Below are 22582 nucleotides of genomic sequence, written 5' to 3'. Positions count from 1 at the left end.
GAACCCTCGTTCTACCATCCAACAACTGATCAGCATTTCTTAGAAGATACAGGTTTATCTTACCTTCCCTTTCGAATGGACAGCTTCTTATGTTTGCCCACATTTTTCCCTCAAAATTCCTCATTTTGAGTGTTATCAATTTATCTACATTACTAAATTTACCAATATTCTGAAATCCTGTAACAATTTTGAACAAAATAAAATTAGGGTTTTTTTTTTCTGTTTCCCTAGATCCGACTGTCTCAGAGTGGTAATTTATACAGTAAACATGTGTGTGTTGCCCATATCCAATGGGACACACGTCTAGGGACCAGAGGCATAACTTGAAGCTCCTGGGCCCCAAAGCAAAATTGGTCACAGGGCCCTCTATCTAACGGCATCCTTTATAGTATTGGTCTCCTTAATCGGGGCAGAAGGACCTCTTGGGCCCCCTGAAACTCCAGGGCCCCGGTGCGACCACAATCTCTGCACCTCTTATAGTTACACCCTTGCTATGGACTCTTTTACATTGTTACCAAGACAGAGGTATTATTTCCAGCAACCAACTCTACCAGTACTGTTTGTGGATTATGGCCCTACTAAGGCTCCAATGGGATCCATTTAAATTGATGATTTAGTAAATTTCCTTTTAATGATGAATAAGGCACCTGTCACTTAAAATCGTTGTACGGGATCAGAAAAACATGGCTGCTTTCTTCCAGAAACAGGACCAGACCTGTCCATGGGTTGTGTCCGATACTGTAGCTCGGCTCCATTGAAGTCAATGGGGCTGAGCTGCAGCCCCACACACAACCTTTGGACACGGGTGGCGCTGTTTTTGGAAGAAAGCAGCCATGATTGTTTTTCTAATCCTGTACAACCCATTTAATGCAAAACTTTGTGCTAATAGGGTAGCTAGAAGAAATACAGTCAGTCCCGAGAAATAGTAAGAGCCCCTCAAATGAGTTAGAGTTTTAGGAAAGAGTGTCTGGTGTGCCCTCTTGGTCTGATTGAATGATCAATACGCCTAGTTGAGGGTAGGAGAGCTGCCACCTATGTGTACATGTGGGAAACTATCTTTCGGAGCCTGATTGGCAGTTTGGACTTGCACCAAAGAACCCTGTCCCAATGATAGGTACCCTTGAATATATTTTTGCTAGGTATCTATAAACCAATTAAGTCATTCATCCTACCAGACTCGCTTACTAAATACTATACTAAAATCGGCTTTACTTATTATTTTTATTGAAAATATTTGTTTTACCCTACGTTGCCCTATTTCACGTTGGGAGCCAAATTACATGTCTGTGTTGGGTTTAATTTTTCAAAAGAAATTACTATAAATGTAAAATTCCAGTTGACTTTATTTCAGGATAAAATGAATAGTCCACATTTAGCAGAGTCTACCTTTCCTAAAGTGTAGGAACCAAATCCTTATGTAAACTGTGTTTTACAAAAAGCTTGTTTTAATAGCTGAGGATACCGAAACGCAGAAGAGCCCTTATAAGAAAATATTGTATATGCACCAGACCATTTATCGGTTCCTTACTTTCCTTTCCACTAATATTTATATAAGAATACGGAGGATTTCTGCAGAATGTTGAGGTTGGAGCAGACACAACGAAATAATGTTGAGTTATTATCAGGCATGTTTTGTAGTCCGGCAGTTAATGATATATCATTCGTGTCCATTCATTGTGAATGTTACTTTACTTGACATATTCTTCATCACATAGAAATGTTACTACATTTTGTACTTAGAAAATGGTGTGAATTGATAAAAATAAGCTTTATCGTCATAGGGTTATTCCCATCTAAGACATTTATGGCATAGCCACAAGATATGCCATTAATGTCTGATGGATGCCGGTTTCCCGTGGCACTTTGTTTCTAATCGGCTTTCCTCACAAAGCCAAGACAGTGGTGTACAGACCCATAGACTTTCTATTGAGCCCGTATACCGCTCGCTCGGCTTTCCGAGCATAGCCGATCAGAAATGAAGCCGTAACAGTGCTCACCTGAGTGCTTTTGCAGCTTCGTTAGCAATCGGTGGGGCTCTTAGTATTTGGACCCCCACCGATCAAAACTTCTGACTTGTCACTATGACATTTTAAAAGTTGAGTTACCCTTTCAAGTTAATGTCCACTCATGAACACCATTTCGTTTTTTTAATCTAAATAAGTCACCATTCTGGGTTAATTCATTGCTAAATATAAATCGTTATAGCAATTTGTTTTTGTAATACAGAGCTCCAAAACTGCATAGATATACAGATAATAACATTCTGGTTGCCTGCAGCCACCACTAGAGGGAGACTATGGGCTTGCTGAATACTATGTCTCCATTGAACTGAATAATAAATAAGTATGCAGTACGCGCCTAACCGCCACTAGAGGTCATCCAGAATTTTGTTATAGACTTTGATCTGTATTTTATTTATTTTATAATGTTGTCTCTTCTTTGAGACGCTAAAACATGTTTCTTTTGTAGATATACCACATATGCATGTCATATGTCTATTCGGTTGTACGTTTTACACACTTGTACAAGTATATGCAGTGCACAGTTTACAGTTTGCTTTTATGTGTCCAGTCCTCTATGCAGAGACCAGACTTTGATCACATTGCATTTGCGATCTAATCTGAAACATATTACTTCAGGAATATTAAGGGATTTTTCCAATTCTTAACCTAAGTTTATTATTTAAAAATACTTCCTATAATACCATCTACTCACTGATCAAGGAGAGTCATTGAACCAAAGGACTTTGATGATAAGTCTCGAATCTTAAAAACCAAATGTGGTCTGTGCAACAGGAGGAGGGAAAGTTCCACATCTGGTCACATAACTTCAAATGTTTCATCCATAAGAGCAATGCAGAGGATCCAGATGACGTCCTACAAGCACAGAAATAAAGAAGTCACATAAGATGACCATAAATTTAAAGGGATATTCCCATCTTATAAAGTGATATCATATTGCTAACATATGCCATCATTGTATGATCGTTGAGGATCTGACCTCTAGCCCCTACCAATTCTGACAATTAAAGGGGCACAGTGCTGATTTAGTGCTATGTCCCCTTCTAAATGTTCCCTGTTACTCAATAAGATTCCATTCACTTAAATTGGGCCTTGCTGCCGTTTCCTGCACATCGAGAGAGAGAGGAAGGATGGATGAGTGAAGGATAGATAGACGATAGATAGATAGATAGACGATAGATAGATAGATAGATAGATAGATAGATAGATAGATAGATAGATAGATAGATAGATAGATAGATAGATAGATAGATAGATAGATAGATAGATAGATAGATAGATAGATAGATAGATAGATAATAGATAGATAGATAGATAGATAGATAGATAGATAGATAGATAGATAGATAGATAGATAGATAGATAGATAGATAGATAGATAGATGATAGATAGATAGATAGATAGATAGATAGATAGATAGATAGATAGATAGATAGATAGATAGATAGATAGATAGGTGGATAGATATGAGATAGATAGATAGATAGATAGATAGATAGATAGATAGATAGATAGATAGATAGATAGATAGATAGATAGATAGATAGATAGATAGATAGATATGAGATAGATAGATAGATAGATAGATATGAGATAGATAGATAGATAGATAGATAGATAGATAGATAGATAGATAGATAGATAGATAGATAGATAGATAGATAGATAGATAGATAGATAGATAGATAGATAGATAGATAGATAGATAGATAGATAGATATGAGATAGATAGATAGATAGATAGATAGATAGATAGATAGATAGATAGATAGATAGATAGATAGATAGATATGAGATAGATAGATAGATAGATAGATAGATAGATAGATATGAGATAGATAGATAGATAGATAGATAGATAGATAGATAGATAGATAGATAGATAGATAGATAGATAGATAGATAGATGATAGATAGATAGATAGATAGATAGATATGAGATAGATAGATAGATAGATAGATAGATAGATAGATAGATAGATAGATAGATAGATAGATAGATAGATAGATAGATAGATAGATAGATAGATAGATAGATAGATAGATAGATAGATAGATAGATATGAGATAGATAGATAGATATGAGATAGATAGATAGATAGATAGATAGATAGATAGATAGATAGATAGATAGATAGATAGATAGATAGATAGATAGATATGAGATAGATAGATAGATAGATAGATATGAGATAGATAGATAGATAGATAGATAGATAGATAGATGATAGATACTTATATTTAAAAATACCATATACTTGTCTTCTATATCAGGCACATGTGCTGAGTAGTTGAATGTATCCTATTGTTCCCTGTTATCAGTGATTTTCTAACTTTGGAAAAGTTGACTGCAGTGTTTCCCAGTGGGATTACTGATGGGATGTCTTGAAAATACCCCCATATCTTACATATCGCCAGTTAATTTACTGTAATATGTATGTATATGTGAATATATATATTTATTCCACATAGTACTGGTAATGTTCAGAAAGGTAATTAATTAATGCTCAACACTTATCATTATCAATTCTATCCGTGAGAAAATGAGAAGGGACTTCAGAGTGACATGGTATTTTTTCATTGGCACAAGATTGCTAAGAGTCTGCCAAGCCTCCCTCTGATAAGACATGTAACACTTTCGCAGAGCTGTTTCTTTTGAACAGGGGCTCTTTCCAGAAAAGCCATCACATTTCTTTATTTTTTTTTTGGTGCCCGGTGATACTGTTCCTTTTGTGACAGATAATGTGAAACTTGGCTCTTAGGAATATCAGATAGATAAGAAAACACTGTAGGGTCAGGACAGGAGGACAGAAGAAACAAACCAAGAAACATCAGCACAGACAAAGAATGCCCCTTCTTCTACAACATTGTAACTTTTCATTTTCTTGACCGTTGCGCTTTAGGGTCCGTAGTACAGTCCTGTAGGCACCTAATGCGTTGCAGTATGAGTATGGTGCGACTGTGAGGGACCATATTCACCTCTAGAAGCAATGCTTCTAGTGGAGACGCCTCCGTAATGCAGCATGCAATTGGATATGGCACTATATACCCCATATAAAATTGGAGTGGGCCTAGAGTAGACTATAGGCATACCTCCCAACTTTTGAATTCGGAAAAGAGGGACATTTTTAAGCCACGCCCCTAACCACGCCCAATATTCTGCATAAACAAATCAAATCACAGCCAGATCCTTCTGCAAATAACAAGCGCACATTCTCACTGCGGATCTCTAGACTGTCTGGATATCACAGATATTATATTTCAGGTTATATTGTCTTTGTGTTACTTTTCCTATCCTGGGTATAACATTTCCTCATCAAGGCAGGAAGCAGCTACAGGACAAACCAAAAGGCTGAGAACAATGAAAGTCAAGAGGGAGACCCTGTTGTTGATGACTTTTCAATTGACAAATAGCAGAGTTACATGATGGGGATTTTTTTTTCTCCAGTTGTGTAACTCTGCTACCGGTCAATGGAAAAATCATCCACCAGAGCCCCCCTGTAGATTGCTCCACACACAGCCCCCCTATAGATAGCTCCACACAAAGCCCCCCTGTAGATAGCGCCACACACAGCCCCCTGTACATAGCTGCACACACAGCCCCCTGTACATAGCGCCAGATACAGCCCCCCTGTACATAGCGCCAGATACAGCCCCCTGTAGGTAGTGCCACACAACGCCCCCTGTAGATAGCTCCACACACAGCCCCCTGTACATAGCGCCACACACAGCCCCCTGTACATAGCGCCACACACAGCACCCCTGTAGGTAGCGCCACACACAGCACCCCTGTAGATAGCTCCCCACAGAGTCCCCCCGTAGGTGCCAATTTGCCGCCAGAGCGGAGAGCAGTAGAGGTAGGCTTTATTCACACGACAGGGTCCGAGTGTCGGCCAATAAAATCGGCCGTTTTGGGCCATTTTTCCCGGCCGTTTTGCATCCGTTCCGATTGTGTTGCGGGCCGTGTTGCCGTTTTTAACGGCCAATTTTTACCCGTTTTGCATCCGTTTTTTTCCCTGTCCGTTTTAAAATCTGATGAATTTCATTTAAATGTCTTGCCACACACAGCCCTCTGTAGATAATGCCACAGCCCCCTGGTAGATAATGCCACACAGCCCCCTGTAGGTAATGCCACCCAGCCCCCTGTAGGTAATTCCACACAGCCCCTTGTAGGTTGCACCCATCCCCCCCACCTTCCAGGAGAAGTCACTGACTTCAATGTCCATATATGGACAGTGTAGTCACTGACTTCTCCTGGAGAGGAATCCCCGGCCACAGGGTCAGGGATTCCGCTTCACAAGTGAGTGACGTCGCTGTGTCCATATATGGACAGTGTGGTCAGTCACTTCTCCTGTAGCGGAATTCCCGGCCACAGGGTCGGGGATTCCGCTTCAGAAGTGAGTGACGTCGCTGTGTTCATATATGGACAGAGTAGTCACTCACTTCTCCTGTAGCGGAATCCCCAATCCCCGGCCGGGGATTGGGGATTCCGACTCCTACAGAGAGCAAAAATAGACCCTCTTCCTCCTCACATGAACTCTGCACTGTGAGGAGGAGAGAGAGCGCGAGCGACGGAAGACACGGCCGTCACTCGGGACACATCCGGTGATGGCCGTGTATTACCCGGCCCCATAGACTTCTATGGGAGCCGGGCGGCCGGGTAAATGGCCGAAAATAGGGCATCTCCCATTTTTTGATGGCCAGGTTTCCTGGGCCGTCAAAAAAACTGGTCGTGTGAATAGCCCCATCACTCACCGTCAGAAGAAGGCAGGAGTCTTGCAGCGGCGTTCTCACTGGTGTCGATGCCGGCCCGGGAATTGGGCCTTAAATCCAATCAAGCAATCCAATAACAGCACAGACCATGGTGAGGAAGACATGGTGAGACATTGAGTGAGTTCCCCTCAACTCCATCTCATGACTATTGTTGAAAATTAAGGAAAACATGTTTCATCGATGACTACAACATAACCTCTAACATGTCCTATTATTACTATGGGTTTTATGGGAGAAGAAACTATACGATGATCACAGGGACAAGACTATCCACCCATGGTAACCTTTAGAATGGCCGTCTGATAATGAAATTATCCATCACTACTTGATCCCGCTTCGTAGACACATGCACATGTCAAGTGGTGGAATAGAACGATGTTCTTCAGATGTCTCCAGAGATGATTGAACCAATAATTAGAAGACAAAATAATGAAGAGGCTCTGCAGACCATCAACTATAAGGTACTGCCTGGCGAATGCTCATATAGGTAGGACAATTAACATACCGACCCAGCTAGAATTATTTCTGCTTTTAATATAGAAGGTAGATGTTGGAAATCCTATAATGTCAATTATTTCACACCACAGGTCAAAATAAGCATTAATTAGGGAAGGTCATGGTTGGTTTTAATAAATGAGGTTGGTTGCACACCTGGTTTTGAAAGGGTTACCAGTAGTGTTTATGGGACTTTATGTATATGATTACCCCGGGGTGTGTATGTGTGTGCTGGTGTGTGTCTTATCTGTGTCCTACAGCTGTTCTTCTCACATTTGCAACACATTCCCATGGCGGGAGACACAGGGACTTCGCCTTTGCCTGAGCTTTCACCACCTGTCACAATAAATTAGGATAATAGTATTGTGTCTTTTATGTTTTACTACGTGGAGAACAATGAGAGGAATGTACCCTGAGACTAGAGCAGTGGGAAATCTGCTTGACAACTCCAGACTTAATATGGAATTATTAACAATTATTATATAAAGTGATGTTCTCATATTTAGACAAAATTAGACGCTAAATGTAGTGATAGATGTAATTCTGCTGATCCGACTATGATCTTCACTTCTATTATTTCAGAGTAAGGTCTTGTGCACACGGCAGAGCCATGTGTTGGAGGTGGCACGTTGGCACATGGAGTCCCATGAAGCTCAGTACTTTGGAGCTTTTTGTGCCGCCATGCCATGAACCATCAGAAACCATATATGTGGGCCCATGGGTGGCAGAATCACGGTTGGGCCTTGCCTATTCCAACCTCAGCTTTATAAGGGTAGAGCATGTTTACCCAGCTTGCATTTATCCAAATTTTACAACACTGGGTATCTCACAATGTTTGTTTAGTTTAGCGTTGTTGTCCTGCAGAACCGGGGTAGGGGGTTTGAATTCAACCAAGAGTAACATCTGCATGGAGTTTGTATGTGTTTAACATGTTCTCCCGTTTCCTCAAAAAAAAAACAAAAAAACATGGCAATATGTTTATTGGCTCTATTGTGTTTATGTTTCTGAAATGGGAAAATTAGATTGTGAGGACAGAATAAAACAAAAATAACAGCAGTTTCAAATACCCTATTAGGGGAGTCTTTGCTAATAGAGGGGGTCTACCATTCAGGACCATCATCTTATAAATGCTAAAAAAAAAAAAAAACATCTCCTGCATTAGAGGACATCACTTCCATGGTTTTAATGGGCACCATGTGATTCCTAATGTCTCCTCTGGTGGTGCTACAGGAAAAAGGAACACTTGCTGCTGGGTTCCCCAAAGGATTTCAGCTGATCACTGAAGGTCCCAGCAGCAGGACACGATGTGACGAGCTTATAGTTTACGGACCCTTCTAATAAAAAGGATTGTTAAAAGCAGGCAACCACTTTAAATGTTCACTAACCATACTTATTGGCTTTTGACCTCCCTACTTACTATCTACATGAGTGGTCTCCAACCTGTGGCTCTCCAGTTTTGAGAAAACTACAATTACCAGCATGTCCTAACAGTATGCAGCCTGCCTGGGTATGCTGTCATTTCCCAACAGGTGGAGAGCCACAGGTTGAGGACCACTGATCTACATACTATCCAATAGATGGGAACATACTGAAAGGAAGAAAAACGTGGCTACATTACTATTAAGCAGATGTGGCTGAAACAAATGGACAGTTTTATTTTATGATGGATTCCTTCATTCACAAATGGATGAGGAGCTAGGATTAAATTTGTTCGATATACTCAACCACTAACCTTGTGCATTTTAAAGGAACCTGTCAGCATAAAATAGCGACAGGTGCCCTGATGACAGTGAACTATAAAGCACTGCAGAATTTTAGAGAAAATTTTTTATTATAAGTGCCAGGCCCAGGAAGTGTCTGATGGGCGGCTCCTCCCCACCCGGCTTAGCTTGATTGAGAGGTCTCACCCAGTATACAAATGCTATTTCTTGCTGCCTGTGGTTAACAGCATGCTCTGCTGACAGGTTCCCTTAAGGCTAGGGCAACACGGCGACTTTGGCTATGACACAAGTTGTACGGCCAAAGATCGCAGTAATGAAAGTGAATGTGGCGGTGGCTGTGTTTCAACCCGCAAGTTAACACGACACAACAGCCATAAGAAATGTCTAAACCTGATGGATTTCTTGGCGACTGTTGTGGCCACATTCACTTTTATTTCTTTCAAAGCTGGCAGCAGCACACAGCAATCTTTGGCTGTGCGACCTGTGCCGCGGCCAATGTCACCACGCAGCCATAGCCTTAAATATTTCGACAACACCGTCGATCGATGGCTTTTAATAGCCTTACCGTTTCCAGTAGCATTATCTCCCATTCCACGTATTAATGCCATTTGTATTTTGTTCATAGGTCATTTCCTGGGAAATTATACTGTGATTGATGTTCTGAAACATGAAGGATATGAGGTTGAACACACGCCTGCAGGACAAAGCCTTACAAAGTAAGATTATGTTGTATTTTGCTCGTAAGTTCTATTATTTTTGAACATACAGTATACTGTACATTTCATAGTTGTGGCTCTATTACTTCCAAACACAGTGCCACACTTGTCCATGAGTTGTGTCAGGTATTGCAGCTCAGCTCTATGGAAGTAAATGGGGTTGATCTGCAGTACCACTCACAACCTGTAGACATGTGTGGTGCTGTTTTTGAAAGAAAGCAGCTATATACTTCTTATAGAGGACAACCCCTTTAAACTTCTCCAGCCAGGACTGAAATGCAAGAGAAGCATCCTCCAGTGGCCAACTAGTTTAAAGTGCTGGCCCAGGCAAAATTCTCACCCTTCATGGGGACCTCTTATTGTGGCATCATGGTGATGTAGAAAGGCTTAACTTAATAGTAGTGCTTTTTTCGTGATAAATATTTTGAGGCAATGGTGTATCAGTTGTCACATGGATGAAATCGCCCTCTCGAATGTCCATTTTTAAGAAAGACCGTCCATACTTTTGTCCCAAATGTTTCTGTTCCTGGAATTGTCTGTCCGGTTGTCTCTAATGTTTATACAATGTTATTATTGTTTAGCTATTTGATCCTTTTTAGCTTTGATTTTGAACATTTCTGTGGTAGTGGGTCAATGAATTACCGGTAAAGAGCATTCTTAGCTGAAAAGGTGGACTTTCCTATATTGATCCATATGGTCCCTCCTTAAGTGTCTGTTAACAGTGTGGGGAAGTATGATAAAGGCTTCACATTGTTTGAAGTTCAATCTTCTACCGTATTTACTACCATGAGAGCTGTCTCCTGAGTTTCCCACAGAAGGTGACCACCGATATGAGTGAGGTTGGGTGGGAACAGCACGTCCACTCAGTTTTGTTTGAAGATTTGGTTCTCAAAATATCTCAGAATTTTCCCATGCATGTTACTTTTTGCATGAAGAAGAAATTTGATGGAATCCACATAAATATACTGTACATAGTAGGGATTAGATACTCTTTTGTCACATCGCTGGTGGTCCTCCCGCAGGAGTGTCTGCCTTCGTATTCATAAGTCATAAAATTTCAGTACAGACAACATTTTGGATGAGTATCCCACCATTGGCACAACAATCTTACAATATTGCTTTGAAATGAGTACTTAGACTGAGAATATAGTTTAATTTCAAAACCACTGCGGTATTACAAAACCACTTGGTCTGGAGACATGAAGTGGAACAAACTTTCAAAAACAGAAATAAATGACAATTATTCCACAGAAGAGGCGTGGGAACTCTTCGGGGGTAATATTGTGCCGTATTTTTTACTGACTAATTAGAGGAAATTGGCAATGCCATTATCTGCATTTATCTTCTGTACCCCAGTAGGATACTACTGCTGCCTCACACAACATATCTGCAAATATACAACATTTTTGTATATTTTCTAGTTTCTAAAAGTCATTATTAAACTCTCCGTCCTACATAATAATTCTTGCTTCTCAGTTGTTTTGCTAATGAAATATTTATTTTGGTATCAATTGATGGCATATCTTAACGACATGTATCAGTATCTGTCCTAATACAACTTATTAAAGTCAGGACATTTTTGAAATACGTTAGTAAATTTAAAGTGGTTATATAGACAATCCCTCTTAATATGCCCTATTCGGGGCGTGGGACCCCCATATTCGGGCATATGGACATCATAGAGAGGTATTCCTCTCTCAGGATCCCCCTTTCGGAGCCAGAACGGAGGGCCATTTTGTATGAGCAGCTCCCTTTTTGGCAGACTCGAGCCCTCCATGTATTACATGGATGGCCATTTATTTAGCTTCGACTTTCCCCGGTAAAATCAGCTGTAAGTCAGGGGGGGGGCAGGAGCCGGACTCGCGTCGATCAGCTGTTCACTGTGGTGATTCCCTTCTGAAAAGGGATGTCTCTGATGAGACAAACCCCTGTAATGAAATTTAATAATAAATCAAATAAAAATAGGCAATTTTTCGAATCAAAAAGCCATTTAGGCCAAAATAAGAGGCTGTCCCCAGTGATGTGATCCAGTGTAAACAATTGCTGTCGCTCTGTACAGAAAAATAAGAATATATATATATGATCATTTTAACAAATCATTTGTATTATAACTCTGGTGCTTACTTTCTCCTAAACCAAGACCTAATGGGCGTATTGTACCCACTGTTCTACTAAACCTAACTACAGTACCTATGGTGCAGTGAGTTTGGTTAAACTCGGGTCTGCTTGCAGTCTTACTATATAAGGTCTTGGCTGTCATGTATTATAATTTTTTTAATTTTTTTATATATATATAAAATGTTGGGCACCTCTTGTAAAGTGGGTTATTTTCCATTGAAAAATTTAATTTGAAATATTAAAAGAATACTTTCAAACCACATGTTATTTTTTAAATTCCCTAGCTCTAGTCCACTTTTAAAAAATTAACCAATATTGGCAATTGCAGAGCTATGAAAGTGGTCTCGTAAGTCTAGCCAGCGTTTCGGCTGACTTCTTGAACCTGAAACAATCCCCTCCGATAGTACATACCCCGGTGTCTGATTCCAGCTCCGGCTATTTAAAAGCAAGCTATTGATTTTGGAAGTGGATCGCAGCTTTAGATTTAACAAGTCAGCATTGTATACCGGTGATCTTTGTGTTATTGTCCAAGAAAGATTCCTCTGTCTTGGAGACATGGAGCCGAAAGCAAAGGAGGTCGAAGTAAAATAGTGGAGTGTTGCTTTCTTGGTGAAACATCCAATTAGAAAAGCAAAGAAGAGTTACGCTCTTATTCATTTTACTATAATATCTTGCGGTCAGCTGATCGTCTATTTCTTTAATATTTATCTCCAATGAATAAAATCTCAAATGTTCAGCTGTTTTCTTACCAAGAACAATAAAGTCTGGATTAGGACCTTTAATGTCTAGAGCCGCACTCCTATAGACGTGCCAGGTTTTGTCTGGATCACACGGATAATGTTCTTAAAAGTAATAGAAAAGACATCAGAGGCTTAACAAGAAATAGTATGACCATAATTATAGGCAGTGCGACCACAACACTATTCTATTAAAAAAATAAAGGTTTGAAAGTTTACACACTAGACCGCATGAATATCACATTAGTGGACATTTCGACCCGTTTAAAGAAAAATCATACAATTATGGATAGTTCTGTAATAATCAGAACTATCAGGTTTTTTTTTTCTGTAAATTGTTATAAAGACTGCTCACCATCGTGTTCTGTGAAGGCTTTCTAGAATGAGCGTACCCAGTACAGTACTAGTTTTCTTCCTTCTGGAGAAGAGACATTTTGCATACTATTTCAGGGAGCATTGCCTTATAAACCTTCTACAAGCTCAATGTTTACATGGTATCTTACCCAGCTGATGAGCAAAAACTCTGAGAAATATTTGGCTTATAACCCGAGTTGTGGTTCAAAGCTCTTTAACCCCTTAATGACCAGCCTATTTTGGACCTTAATGACCAAGCTATTTTTTACGTTTTTCAATCGTCGCATTCCAAGAGCTATAACCTTCTTATTTTTGCGTCGACATAGCTCTATAAGGTCTTGTTTTTTGCGGGACAAGTTGTATTTTTAATAGCACCATTTTTAGGTACATATTATTTATTGATTAACTTTTATTAACTTTTTTTTGGGGGGGAATAGAAAAAAATCTGAAATTTCGCCACTCTTTTTTGCGTCCTAAATCTACGCCGCTTACCGTGTGGTATAAATAACACAATAACTTTATTCAGCGGGTTGTTACGATTGCAACGATACCAAATTTGTATAGTTTTTGTATGTTTTACTACTTTTACACAGTAAAAACGCTTTTTTTTCAAAATGATTTGTTTTTGTGTCTCCATATTTGAAGAGCCTTAACGTTTTTATTTTTTCGCCGATGCGGTTGTATGAGGGCTTTTTTTTTGCGGGGCGACTTGTAGTTTTTATTGGTACCATTTTGGAGTAGATGCGACTTTTTGATCACTTTTTATTAAATTTTTTTAAAGTCAGTATTCACAGAAAACAGTAATTTTTCCATAGTTTTTTATTATTTTTTTTACGGCGTTCACCGTGCGGATTAAATAATGTAATAGATTTATAGTCGGGGTCGTTACGGACGCGGCGATACCAAATATGTGTAACTTTTTAACTTTATTTTGTTTTTTTAATAGTAAAGCAGTTTGTAAGGGGAAAAGCTGGGTTTTTCATTTTTTTCACATTTTTTTTTTAATTAACTTTATTAAACTTTTTTTTCACTTTTTTACTAGTCCCACTAGGGGACTATAATATGCGATTCTGCGATCGCATTTATAATACACTGCAATACTTTTGTATTGCAGTGTATTACTGCCTGGCCGTTTAACATGGGCAGGCATCTGCTAGGTCATGCCTGCGGCATGATCTAGCAGGCATTCACTCTAGGCAGCCTGGGGGCCTTTATTAGACCCCCGGCTGCCATTAGAGACACAGACACTCGGCAATCGTATCGCCGGGTGTCGGTGGGGGAGAGAGGGAGCTCCCTCCCTCTCTCCAAAACCACTCAGATGCGGTGCTCGCTATTGAGCACCGCATCTGAGGGGTTAAACGTGTGAGATCGATACTAATATCGATCTCACCCGGCAGATCAGGGACGCTCCCAGCCCTCAGCTGCCTCTAGCAGCTGAGAGCAGGGAGATCTGACAGTTCCCTGCTCTGTTTACTTATTCCGATGCCGCGACGTAAAAAGTTTATGGCATCGGAATAAGGCCCGTTGGTGACCGACGTAGAAACACGATGGGCCGGTCACTAACGGGTTAAAGAGGTGATCCGGGTTATTAAAATTGATGGCCGATCCTTAGGATCGGCCATCAATATTAGATCGTGGGATCCGACTGTTGGCACCCCCACGATCAGCTGTTTGAAGGGGCTGCAGCGCTCGTGAACGGGACAGTGGTGCAATACCTTGCACAGCCGCCACAAATATAATGGCGCGTGCACGTACAAATGGAGAAGAGAACCATGTAAACAATGAAGCCGCTGCGGCACTCGTAAGCTCTGTAAAACAGCTGATCGGCGGGGTGCTGACAGTCGGACCCCCCACCGATCTAATATGGATAGACTGCATAGGCCATTCATTTTAATAACCCGGATAACCCCTTCAAAGGATTGGAGTTAAGGTGGTCCTACACATTAGATGAATGTCTGCTGAACCTGCTGACAATCGAATATGTGTGGTGGTTTCCCAACTCTCTACCGATGGCAGGTGTTGGGGAAAGAATAGTCGAGATATATTGGATTTCAACATGCTTGATACTTTATTGTCACGTGTATGGACACATTTAGGCCTCATTAATTTTGGCGTATTTTACCTATATTTAGCAGTCTATATAATTAATGTAACTCCTGAACCCCCACCCCCGATGTTTCTACTACATTGCATATACATCCCCAAAGATCCCTATAGTGGAAGTGGATGATAGTTAATTTGAATATTTTTCCCAGGGAGCATTGCTCTCTACTAGCTTGATCTCCGGAAGAAGAATCAGTATGTTTCATGAGGCTAGTTCTCTACATAAAAATGGCTATTATAAAGCTGTAGCTAAACTCTCTTTCACCCATCCTAGCCCTGTATCTAAAATACCCTGCCCAAGGAAAAATGGCTTGTTGGTAACCTCCTGGGACTCAGCACCTGGGCACATGCCTCGGTTGGACCCCATAGCTACGCTCCTGTCAATACACTTTTTAATTATGTTGGCTGACCTCGACATTTTTTGAGAGGTGAGAGGAGTCGGGCTGGCAGGCAATCCAAGTATCCTCTGTCTTGGAGAATTTATATTGGCTATGTCTCCAGCCAAACGTTATATTCACAGGGGTAAAAATAATGATGGAAAAGGGAATGGGGAGGAAACCTCCAGCTCACCAGTCAAAACACTCCAGTGTTTGTAATCGCCCGGATCGACCGCGACGGCACACGGCAGCAATAGAAGAAAAAACCAGAGGAGATCCAGCGATGAAGATAAAAATAGGAAAAACTAGGTTTCCATTTTATTTAAATACAAGAGCAATGCTTGAAAAACACCAGGAGGAAAGGACAAGGTGGTGATATGCGGCAATAGAAAGCCTACGCGTTTCAGGCACTGGCTGTGCCCTTAATCATGGCTAAGTCGAGTGAGCTCCAGCAAGCACACGGAGTAAATAAATACTAACTAAATGGGAGGTTGGACCTAGAACGAGGCGGCGCTCGCAGGTGAGTTGATCAGCTATAACAAAATCAATCCTTCATCGTTATTAAGTTTCAAAATTATATAATGGCTGTAATTATAAGCAATGCACTAATGCATATGATAAAAATAGGAATTGAAATAAATAAAATACAGCAGAAACTTATTGTTTATAAAAAAAAAATTGGACGGTTGTGAATATCACAATATAACAGAGCCTTTTATCTGCCTCTAATGTGATATTCTCACTCTGACATCCTATCACCAAGATTTTTTGTTTGTTTTTATTATTTTTATCCTTCACATTTAGTTCCTCACATAGGGATTCAGCTCCTTTTGCTTTAATCCTAATATATTCGTTTAGGCAAACCAGTGGAGCTTACAAAAATCATTCTAGCATTATTTATTGATCATTCAATATTTATTTCAATTTTGTTATTGTTCATGCATGTATTTAAAGATTATTTCTGGCTGCTATGTTTTTATCTATACAGCCTTATTACAATCAATTTGCCTTTATATATTGTCCAGCTGTATTAGGATTATTTATTAGCCTTGCCATTAAAGATGTACTATTTTCTGGATATATATGTTAGGTGGAATACCAGGCATTTTTCAGAGTTATTGTTTGCATGTCAGTCTTATCAGCAATGTTGTTTCTTTATTTATATGCTTTTTCTTATTCCCTGTGTTCACACTTATATATATCTTCATGCGGTTGTTTGTTTGTTTTTTTCTTCACATAACGCATATTAATTTGTGTTTTCTCTGTGGTTTTTTCTGTACACATGTTTTCCGTGTATCAATATGTGTCGGGTGATGCTCCGCAAGCTACGGGGACATGATCCTCTATCAATTCTATGAAATTTCGTACTATACACACAAAATTTTTTATAAACAATAAGTTTCTGCTGTATTTTATTTATTTCAATTCCTATTTTTATCATATGCATTAGTGCATTGCTTATAATTACAGCCATTATATAATTTTGAAACTTAATAACGATGGAGGATTGATTTTGTTATAGCTGATCAACTCACCTGCGAGCGCCGCCTCGTTCTAGGTCCAACCTCCCATTTAGTTAGTATTTATTTACTCCGTGTGCTTGCTGGAGCTCACTCGACTTAGCCATGATTAAGGGCACAGCCAGTGCCTGAAACGCGTAGGCTTTCTATTGCCGCATATCACCACCTTGTCCTTTCCTCCTGGTGTTTTTCAAGCATTGCTCTTGTATTTAAATAAAATGGAAACCTAGTTTTTCCTATTTTTATCTTCATCGCTGGATCTCCTCTGGTTTTTTGTTATATTCACACACAGGCATATATATTGGACCAGGGCTACCAATTGTCTAGTGTACGTTAACATCGTAAAGAGCATTTCCACCTAAAGTTGAAAAGACCCTCAGAAATATTAGTGTTCCCTATTCTATTTAAACTTTATTAAAAGGATTTTTTAGGATTTCAAAATCTCAACATATAGGCTGAAAATTTAAAAACAGCCAACTATGCAATTAACTCACCTTACTTATTCCACTCCCACCCTTAGCCGTCGGTCTAGTGCCACTCCTGTTGTCCCTCCATGTGCTTTGACATGACATCCATTGTGATGACATATCAAGTGACGGCTACAGCCAAACGCTGGCCGGAGCGCCGACATTACTTCCATAGGGAATAGGTAATATGTGTTCAGTGACAACTGCTACGGGCAGCCATCACAGTGCCCAGATGGGTTGTCACCCAGATTACCAAAGACCTGAATGGCTTATAAATCATAGTCAAATTCCATAAAAATGGTGATTTGTTTGCCTTTCAGGGTCTAGGGTTTGTAGACCTCTAGGGGCCCTATAATCTCGGCCATTAGGCATTCAGCATGTATTATCAATATAACGGACCAATATAATTCATATACAGCTGAATTTAAAATGACAGGACTTCATAGAACGACTCAGAGTATTATGTTTCCAGATATAGAGAAATTATTTTAGATTCATAATAGAATTGGAAAAAGAAAAATAATTACACAGAATATACAAAAGTTCATGTGTTCCAAGAATATATTTCTTTGTATTGGCCTGGTTCTATAACAATGAAATTGCATGCAGCTTTTTGCATTAATGATTAATGTTTTAGGTTTAAATCCTTTGTGGTAACATTTTACAGACCTTCTGGGGCCTCTAAAAATTTTGATACACTTTCTTTTACCCCCAATAAATCCTTTTTTATGAGTTGAAATAGGGATCTCCATCTACAAAAACAACAATAGCAGTATTAGAACGTTACAATTTCCTTCCAGGCAAAGGATCTGAAATCATCACGGTCAGTGTCACTCAAGATGATGTTGAGCAAACCTAATATTCAGAGATTCTCCGCCATACAGTGCCCATTTTTAATATTGGATAAACCACAATATTGCATTGAAACTTTACAGTGCCGTATGGTATTGCTTATGCAGATGTTCTAAAAGACAAATAAACACATGGACATCTTCCCAACTACTTTCACTGCCAGTAGCTTACACTACTGTTATTCTTAAAGAGATTCCTCATAAAATGTAGCAACTTTGCAAATAGTCTTTATGAAATATCTCCTACCGTTTTATTTCTCCAGCTCCTATGCAGACTTATCAGTCTCCATGGTAACAGACTACAAAGAAACCCTGTGTAGTCTGACCATTCAGTCATACTCCTTCCATTTCTACTTCTTGCTAACCTACCAAAAGTATGTTACGGAGAAGTAGGTGACAGGTAGAAGGGAGTATGCGGGACCAGACTTCACAGGGTTTGTTTGTAGTCTATTGCCACTCCAGGAGGACAATAGGTCTGAATAGTAGCTGAACACACAAAACCATAGAATATTTTTTAATTAACTCTGTTTGCAAAATTGCATCATTTTTTATGTCAGCTTCTTTTTTTATATTAGATTAGAGAAAACATAAATGGTTGTGAAGGTTGACATAGCCTTTACATCTCCTTTCACAATAATATAGCAGTAATTAATAGGGAACAGTGTAATTTAAGAACTGTCAAGGCTCACTTTCCTTCTCTGCTCCCAGTTTTGTGTCAATTTGGTCTTGAGCTAAAGTCCCAACGGGTCTAAGACAGGCTAGTTGCTATGGCGGTGCCGCCTGGCAACCCCTCTGGCATACCTGTTAGGCAGTATATCCCTAAATGCTCCTCTGTGCAGGTCAAATCTGGACAATCGTAAGGGGTAAAGAAACAAAGTCGCTGCTCCTCTTCTTCATCTGAGTCATATTACTCAATGGTTGCTACAGGGATACTGTGCAATAAGCAGGGACCCTTTAAATGGGGTTGACAGCCAGCAAGTTATAGCAACAAGTCTTGGTTCAAGGCCAAATTGAGTTGAAGACAGAGAAAGTATACCTCACAACGGCCCGGTGTGTGGAACGTATGCAAATTTTCATAAAAGTGGGCGTCCTCTGGTTATTTGTGGGCGTTCCTGTATGGAGCGGGACTTAAAGGTGTCCCGGCGAATGGGGATGGAAATGTTGGGAGGCATGGAGTAATATACAAAACTCTCTTTTTTCTATGTCACTGCCATATTAATAATTGTTATGTTATTTGTCCATTTCTAAATACAAAAAAGTTGCATGGTTTCCCAAAAATCTCATTAAAAGGGGTTGTTCACTTATGACAATCCAATCTTGATAGAAGGGTCTTCCGAAATGAAGCTGATCACATGCTGTCCCACTGCCTTGACCCCCTGTGATCAGCATGAGAACATGGCAACAAGCGCTCAATTTCCCTGCAGCGCCCCCATATCACCTGTTGAAATAATACGGCTTTCCATGTAATGCACAGACATGCTGAGTCCTCCAGAGTGAGAGATACTCTTTGTAGCCCCTCTCTGCTCTGGCTAATTGATAGAGATCTGGAAGCGGGACCCCCTTCTTAACGCCGACTTCCCTAATGGGATGTTCCACGGGTTTTCTAACCCAGACATGGGGTTGAACAACATTTTCAAATCATGACTGCTTTCTTCCTAGAACAGCGCCACACTTGCCCATGGGTTGCGTCTGGCATTGCAGCTTAACTCATTTGAAGGGAAAGAAAATGAGCTGTAATACCACATACAACCTGTGGACAGGTGTGGCACTGTTTTTTCAAAAAGCAGCCATGTTTTCTAATCTTGGACGACCGTATTAATTTCAGTCATCCTCCAGTTTGACAGACGAGTTGTAGACCATAGTCACCTTTTGCGGAGAGGTGTGGAAGAAAGCAGCCATGTTTTTCTAATCCTGTCTGTCCTACAGCTGTATATCAAATGCGTATAATTGAATGAACCAATGAAATATCAGATCCTGCACCTATACTCTTAAGTAAAGGAATGTCGCTGAAATGTATACATACTTGTACACTAAAACATTTATATTCGCTAGCGCTGCGAATGAACAAATTCTTGGACAAGTCCAGCACATTGGTCGCAGGTGCTTCCGGAATTGCTATTTTTCGGTGTAGCTGCCCTCGGCTAAATTAACAGCAGCTGGAGCATGCGATGCACTCAATAATCGGAATCTGCCAGTGAAAGTCTTTCAAAACCAGTAGATAGAGGAGGCCGGAGATTTGCCGAAGAATATTCCGTCTTGCCAAATGAAGTTGACAAAAGCCAAACCGATTTGGGGGTTTTATTGCAGTAATAAGATTCCTGTTTATTAGTTTACTTTACTGGGTCTGAAAGAGGTGGAAGAACACGCCGAGAAAGATCCCAGTGTTGTTCCAGCACAAACTTCACATCTAACAGATCATTAGTGTCTTAGAGTTGGCATAAGGAGTAACACATGGCAGGGAGCATAAAGGAGAGACTTTCTCCTCAAAATGCTGACAATATGTTTTCACGTGTTCTGCACAGAAGGAAAATAGCTCCGCGTTGCAAGATTTCTATAAAAACAGATGTAGCAGAGCTGAAAATGGCATTTCAATCAACTTGTTGATAATAGAGATCTAGTAAGCAGAATTTTATGTATTTTAGGCCTGATGCGCACGGCCGTGCCCGTAATCACGGCCCGAAATTGCAGCCCTCATTTTCGGCCCGTTCTCCCATACCAAGTATGGGAGCACGGCTCATAAAACGCAAAAGATAGGACATGTTCTATCTTTTGTGGTACAGTTCTATCGTGCGGACACCTATCCGTAGCGATACGGAAAGGTGTCTGCGGCCAATTTATTACGGTCGTGTGCATGGGGCCTTAGGGGCTGCTTTTTGTCTATATATCTATCTATGAATCTATGGTTATTTTTACTCATCCAATATGTCTCTCTATTTATTTATTTATATAGATGGTGATGATAGATAGATAGATAGATAGATAGATAGATAGATAGATAGATAGATAGATAGATAGATAGATAGATAGATAGATAGATAGATAGATAGATAGATAGATAGATAGATAGATAGATAGATAGATAGATAGATAGATATGAGATGATAGATAGATAGATAGATAGATAGATAGATAGATAGATAGATAGATAGATAGATAGATAGATAGATAGATAGATAGATAGATAGATAGATAGATAGATAGATAGATAGATAGATAGATAGATCCTGGGCACAGGAGCTTGAGGAGGCCTAGAAGGTCCCTCTGTCCCATATGGGGAGACCATGCCATGTAACCATTTAAAAGACTTGGAGGCCCCATTACATATTTTAATTGGGACCAGGAACTTCACGTTACCCCTCTGGATAGATAAATAGATGTATCTCATGGTTTTGCTTCCATCATGTAAAGGCGTCAGGATGACTTTGAAATTAAAACTGTAGCAGGGAGCGAAAATGCAAATAATCCATGTATTTGAGGCTCAGGTTTAGAAAGCACTTTTCAGTGCAGCACCGAGGTCTTCTAAGTACTGGCAGCGCGTTGGAAAAAGCCGTATTGCCGGATCACATGCAGAGTTTTTATTATTTTGGCAGACTATGATTTTCCCTTTCTGTAGAGGGAAAAGAGGGCAATTTGGCTTTCTATACTGCTGAGGAGGTGTAAGGATTTGACTTTTTTCCTTTTTCAGAGAACGAGAACACTTTGGAGACTCGCCTGAGTGTGTGATATTATAAGGTGGGGGAGGCACTAATGCATCATGGGGTACTCACAGGGGTTTGTAGTTCGGTTGGAGTGATATTACTGCCATGAAACTGCAAAGGGCTTCAGTTACTGTATCTCAAAATAATTTGTAGTGCCTTTGTTTTTGCCATTAATGTACAGATAGTTCAGGCAGTAATAGTAATGTAGCAGAGCTGAATTTGTCAATGAACACTTTGAAGCTTATAAATCCTGATAATGATAAAGCAGTAGGTTTGTCTTACGTAAAATAACAAATAGCACATTGTGGCATCACTTAACATGTGCCAAATGCCAAATTCAGATTTACAACATCTGACAAACACACCTCTGCTACATATCTGTGGTCTTCTATAATCATTTTTGCAAAAAAAAAAAAGGATCATCTTCCACTGACAAAAATTTCCAGCATCACCTTTCCCAGGGGTAGGCTTCTCTTTGTATAAGTTGTCAGTCTGGATCGTTGCACCCCCTTAACAAGATAGTACTGACTGACCTGTAATAATATATGTATCATAAAATGACGACTCCACACAAAACATTTCTATGCTGCTCGGTTTCCAAGCTGACCTCATGAGTGATCCAACAGAACG

General features: G+C 39.9%; 2 protein-coding genes across 2 annotated transcripts in view; both read left to right on the top strand.

The window, feature by feature from the left end:
• LOC142657685 (calcium-activated chloride channel regulator 1-like) overlaps positions 1-22582 on the top strand; it is a 1094600-nt gene that overhangs the window by 276589 nt on the left and 795429 nt on the right. The window lies entirely within an intron of this gene.
• TRABD2B (TraB domain containing 2B) overlaps positions 1-22582 on the top strand; it is a 208279-nt gene that overhangs the window by 145549 nt on the left and 40148 nt on the right. Inside the window, exon 5 of the mRNA XM_075832962.1 lies at positions 9637-9727. Within this exon, the coding sequence (XP_075689077.1) occupies positions 9637-9727 (91 nt within the window). The remainder of the gene's footprint in view (positions 1-9636; positions 9728-22582) is intronic.

The sequence above is a fragment of the Rhinoderma darwinii genome, chromosome 7 (genome assembly GCF_050947455.1).
Source record: "Rhinoderma darwinii isolate aRhiDar2 chromosome 7, aRhiDar2.hap1, whole genome shotgun sequence".
NCBI lineage: Eukaryota > Metazoa > Chordata > Amphibia > Anura > Rhinodermatidae > Rhinoderma > Rhinoderma darwinii.
Note: the sequence above shows the minus strand (reverse complement) of the source record. Positions and strands in the feature narration are given on the sequence as shown.